Source organism: Sinocyclocheilus rhinocerous, unplaced genomic scaffold, assembly GCF_001515625.1.
Source record: "Sinocyclocheilus rhinocerous isolate Xijiao unplaced genomic scaffold, SAMN03320098_v1.1 scaffold807, whole genome shotgun sequence".
Taxonomy (NCBI): Eukaryota; Metazoa; Chordata; class Actinopteri; order Cypriniformes; family Cyprinidae; genus Sinocyclocheilus; species Sinocyclocheilus rhinocerous.
In genome coordinates this window covers 801,470-806,759 of record NW_015650326.1, presented here as the reverse complement: position 1 = coordinate 806,759, position 5,290 = coordinate 801,470, and the positions used below count along the sequence as shown (strand labels likewise).

At 39.7% G+C, this 5,290-nt stretch overlaps 1 protein-coding gene across 1 annotated transcript in view; it reads right to left on the bottom strand.

Moving 5' to 3' along the window:
- Positions 1-5,290, bottom strand: part of LOC107711678 (parafibromin-like) — a 52,592-nt gene that overhangs the window by 39,937 nt on the left and 7,365 nt on the right. Inside the window, exon 7 of the mRNA XM_016516695.1 lies at positions 3,998-4,062. Coding sequence (XP_016372181.1) covers positions 3,998-4,062 — 65 coding nt within the window. The remainder of the gene's footprint in view (positions 1-3,997; positions 4,063-5,290) is intronic.

Below are 5,290 nucleotides of genomic sequence, written 5' to 3'. Positions count from 1 at the left end.
GATAAACTGTTTAATTCAGAAGATAGGCTACCTTAACTCAAGCCATATAATGATTGTAACGTGCTGAAACATTAATATAATAAACATAACCGAATGACGGCACTTATTAACATAACAGTCTGTCAATTAGCATAAATCAACTGCTCATAAGGCTAGGACATTTCAATTATAAAAAAATGGAACCCCTAAAGGGAATAGATACGAGATGGGAGGAAAAATCTAGTCGCAATTATATCGTTGGGTAATTATACTGTATATAAACTGCGGGCATCAGGGAGCCATTATTAATATGCGGGGCACTGAAATCGCTTATGAACGCACGCCTGTTTTTTACTTTCACTTTCGAGATTCGCGATCACACGTACGGAGCAGCACTCGGCAGTACTTACCACACATTTTACAAGATTAGGTGTTTGTCAGTGGTGCTCAAATCATTCACCATCATCCTATCAAGTCATCTCTCCTTACTCTGTTTTTGTGGTAAGTGAAATGTTATGTACTGTAATGTAACAGGCTACCGCTAGCAAGCGGCTAACCATGTCCCTTTGGTGGCTCCGTAGAATGCGTTATTTGTTTTCCGCGCCTTTCTGAATACGGAATTACGGATTCAGCCACACCTCTAACCCAGTCGGGGGGGTTTGTGGTCCGCACAACTCTTATTTGACATCGTCCCAAGTTACTGTAACCGTTATATGCTACGCAAGTCTTTTTTTATGCCACGCAAGTCTACAGTGTGCGCGTGAGACAATGTGTTCTCCTGTTGTCTTTGACAGCTTTTAGGTGCGTTATTGGCAGCGCCACATGAACGCGTCACCACAGTATCAGCATGGAAAACATGGGGAATTATTTTAAGACAATAATCTTTGAAATCATATCTAAAGTAAAATACTGAAATAACGGCGGGTGGAAGCACACACTGTCAAGCAATGCGCACGTCTCACAGTGCATATTCTGTGCAATGAAGCCCACCGCGACTGTCTATAGCGCACACACGTGCCATGCGGGAAAAACCATGCTCAGAATCGATTCAGAATCGTTGGAGAGAGAATCACGATGCATCGGAGAATCGATTTTTTCTCCCACCTCTACTAAACCTAACATCAAAATGAATCTGCGGCGGTCAGGTGGTACAACGTTCACATGGTACAAGTCATAGCTCTCAAAAAAATTCCCAATTTACATGTTGTAATTATGAGTTCGGAGTTGGAATCTGGTAACTACAACATTGTGTGAATGCACCTACACATGACAGCTAATCATGTGACTCACAAAATAAATTATATTACTCTCACCTGTGGAAAGCTTGTTTGTTACTCTCCCTTTCGAAAGATTATATTATATTATATACAGAGGGGAAAATATTAATTTGATCCCCTGCCGATTCAAAAAATTCTGAAAAAACATTATATAAAGGTTAGAAATTGATATGCATTTCAGTGAGTGAAATAAGTTTGCCCACTTACAAAGAAATTAGGGGTCTGTAATTTTTATGGTAGGTTTATTTTAACGGATAGACACAGAATATCAACCAAAACATCCAGAAAAAACACATTATATAAAGGTTAGAAATTGATTTGCATTTCAGTGAGTGAAATAAGTATTTGATCCCCTACCAACCAGCATGAATTCTGGCTCCCACTGATTTGTTATGTGCCCATGTGGAACACAGAATAGTCCTGTCACTTAAAGAAGTTACTCCTAATGTCAGCTTGTTAGGTGTATAAGACACCTGTCCACATAATCTGTATCTTCCATTCCAACCTCTCCCACCACCATGGGCAAGACCAAAGAGCTGTCAAAGGATGTCAGAGACAAGATTGTAGATCTGCACAAGGCTTGAATGGGCTACAAGACCATCAGCAAGAAGCTTGGTGAGAAGGAGACAACTGTTGGTGTGATTATTCGGAAGTGGAAGAAATACAAAACAACCATCAATAGGCCTCGGTCTGGAGCTCCGTGCAAGATCTCCTGTTAGTCCGTTTAAAGTTTGCCAATGAACATCTAAATGATTCAGAGAAGGTTTGGGAGAAAGTGCTGTGGTCAGATGAGACCAAAATTGAGCTCTTTGGCATTAACTCGACTCGCCGTGTTTGGAGGGAGAGAAATGCTGACTATGACCCCAAGAACAACATCCCTACAGTCAAGCACGGAGGTGGAAACATTATGCTTTGTTGCTGTTTTTCTGCTAAGGGTACAGGACGACTTCACCGCATTGAGGGGCAAATGAACGGGGCCATGTTCTGTAAAATCTTGGACGAGAACCTCCTTCCCTCAGCCAGAACACTGAAGATGGGTCATGGATGGGTCTTCCAGCATGACAATGACCCAAAACATACCGCCAAGGCAACAAAGGAGTGGCTCAAGAAGAAGCACATTCAGGTCATGGAGTGGCCTGGCCAGTCTCCAGACCTCAATCCTACAGAAAATCTGTGGAGGGAGCTGAGACTTCAAGTTGCCAAACGACGTAAGAAACCTTAAGGATTTAGAGAGGATCTGTAAAGAGGAGTGGATCAAAATCCCTCCTGAGATGTGTGCAATCCTGGTGACCAACTACAAAAAAAATGTCTTACCTCTGTGCTTGCCAACAAGGGTTTCTGCACCAAGTCATGTTTTGCTTGGGGATCAAATACTTATTTCACTCACTGAAATTCAAATCAAATTCTAACCTCTATATAATGTGTTTTTTCTGGATTTTTTGGTTGATATTCTGTCTCTATACGTTAAAATAAACCTACCATAAAGATTACAGACCCTTCATTTGTTTCTTATTTCGTAAGTGGGCAAACTTACAAAATCAGCAGGGGATCAAATAAATATGTTCCCCACTGGAGGGGGGGGGGAGAGAGAGAGAGAGAGAGAGACTACCTGAAAACAGCTACCACTACACATACTCCCACAGTCCTAATTTCCCATTCAATGGTAACCTTAAAGCCAAAAAAATATATATATATTTTTTGGAAACCCGTAGGAGGGCACAGGTATTAGAGGTGCAGTATGTAATATTGACATCAGGTACATTCCGACACAAAACATTTCAAAGTAGAATAACTGGCTATAACAGTGTTTCCCACAGACTTACACTATGTGTGGCGGCACTTCCCCTGGGGGAAATATACATGTATATAATGTGAATATAAAACAGCAGACGGGCTTATTGAAAGTGCAAATTCATTCTCTGCCAGCAGGAGGCGCTTTAAGAGCTCAACTGCGATCTCTAATAACTGGCAGTATAACAAGCGTATAAACAAAGAATAATTGTTAAATAAAACTTTTTATTTTATTTTAAGTCTAAATACTCCCTCACTTTGCTCATTTTGCGAATGGACATTTATGAACCCGCCCCGAGTGACATGGAGTAAATGAAAACATGCAAGGTCTGAGGTATTCAGATATACACTCTTTAAAATAATGTACTCTTTTGTAAGATAGACTTGACAGTAATCTGAATACAGCATTTGTAAAAAAATAAAGCAAATCAGCTATGTGGGGAAAAAAAACAGAAAAACACAGCACATCCCTATTTAAAGCCAAACAATATTTGTTATTCATTGGTGTTTAACAGGAGTAACGATGAAACGCATGACCTGGATCTTCAACTGCTTTGACCAAATAGCAGTCCAACAACGAAGTGAATTTCAACACGGAAGTTGCAATTCTAGCTGAGACAGAACAACCCAGACACAGATGGCAATGTGTCATACACTGTGTGTGAGGTTAACAGTTACTAATTCATTCCTTTCACATTTTGAAATTAAGCCAGAAACCCAAAACTTGCATGCAAATAAAGGCTTGGCAAACTGAAAAAAGAAACAGGCGGAGCATAGATTTTCCCATCTACACAAAGATGTTTTTGATGAACCTAGACATTCCGATGAACTGGACCAAATAAATCCAATGAATAAACCTGTCTGATTCACAAATGGAAGGCCTCATTGCTGACTGGTTCTATGGCACAGACATATCAAAAACAAATTAGACTCAAATCATATGAACTCACCGTCACAGACTTCAGTGTCATGCCATGGTAAGTTCCCATAGTGTCGATTTTGAAACCCTCCGTTTCTGTAAAAAAATAAAAATAAATAAAAGTTTCTAAATCATTAACTCACCTGCTGAGCTTCTAAATCAATCAGTTCTTAAAAACTACATATTTTTCCAATAAGCCTCAATTGCATTTTGGGGGTTTCATCATCATAATAAACTAGTAGGGGTGTGACGAGACACTTATCCCACGAGACGAGACGAGAGACGAGACACGAGAACGAGACGAGATTTTTAAACTTATTTTAAAAAAAATCCTCAATGATGAAATATATAGGAAAAATGGTCTTTTATTCAACTGAAAAACAATGCAAAAAAATCTAGGTGCATTTTGAAATCAACTTGGTACCATGAAATTAAACTTCTATTTTAATGAATTATATGCAGTAATAAACATGTAAACACTGCAAAATGTTCTGCCACAAATTCGACTGACAGGCAAGTAATTACACAAATATTACAAATAGTATAAATAAAAATAAATAATAAACAACACAAACATCCCTTTAAAGTGTTAAGTGAATCAGTCAGTCAAGTTTACATCATTTAGTAAACGGATTTCCACTTTAATAAAAAAAAATATATAATAAACACGATTAATGTAACCATTTTAAAGAAAAAGGATGTTTTATAGCTTTTGGAGCAAGGGTGCCGCCATCTTGCAGTACCACCGCGTGTGACGTCACAGGGTTGGTTCGCTCCATTGGACAGTGCAGTAATATAAGCATTTCTTTAATGTTTGAACACGCACTTGTTTTTAAATTGAGGAAGACAAACTTAAAAGGACTGTTGAGCCCATAATAAGTGCAACTGCTTATACATTTGAGCCGATACGGCGAGGGGACCGAGCAGTACTACCGTTAGGGGAGGAAGAAGTCGTGAACCTGCTTGTTTGGGGTGAAGAACGGTTCGGAAACAATACGCGTTTACGTGGATACTCGTCAAGACCATGATTCTGACATAATTTTGTGTGCATTTGGTCAAGACGACGCGAAAGAGAACTCAATTTGGTTCTCACATATGCGGTCCGAGCTGCGGCTTTTTGCGTGCGTGCGCACAGAAACAGTCTATCACAGTGCGCGAGTACCACACTGAAATCTCTTTCACGCCGTCTCATGCTTGAATGGCTTAAAACTAGGGCTGAACGATTAATTGCATTTGCGATTATATCGCGATATGAAAAAACATGATTTTTCAATCGCAGAGGCTGCGATTACACTCGGTCACGTGACACGCGAGAGTAAAGAGG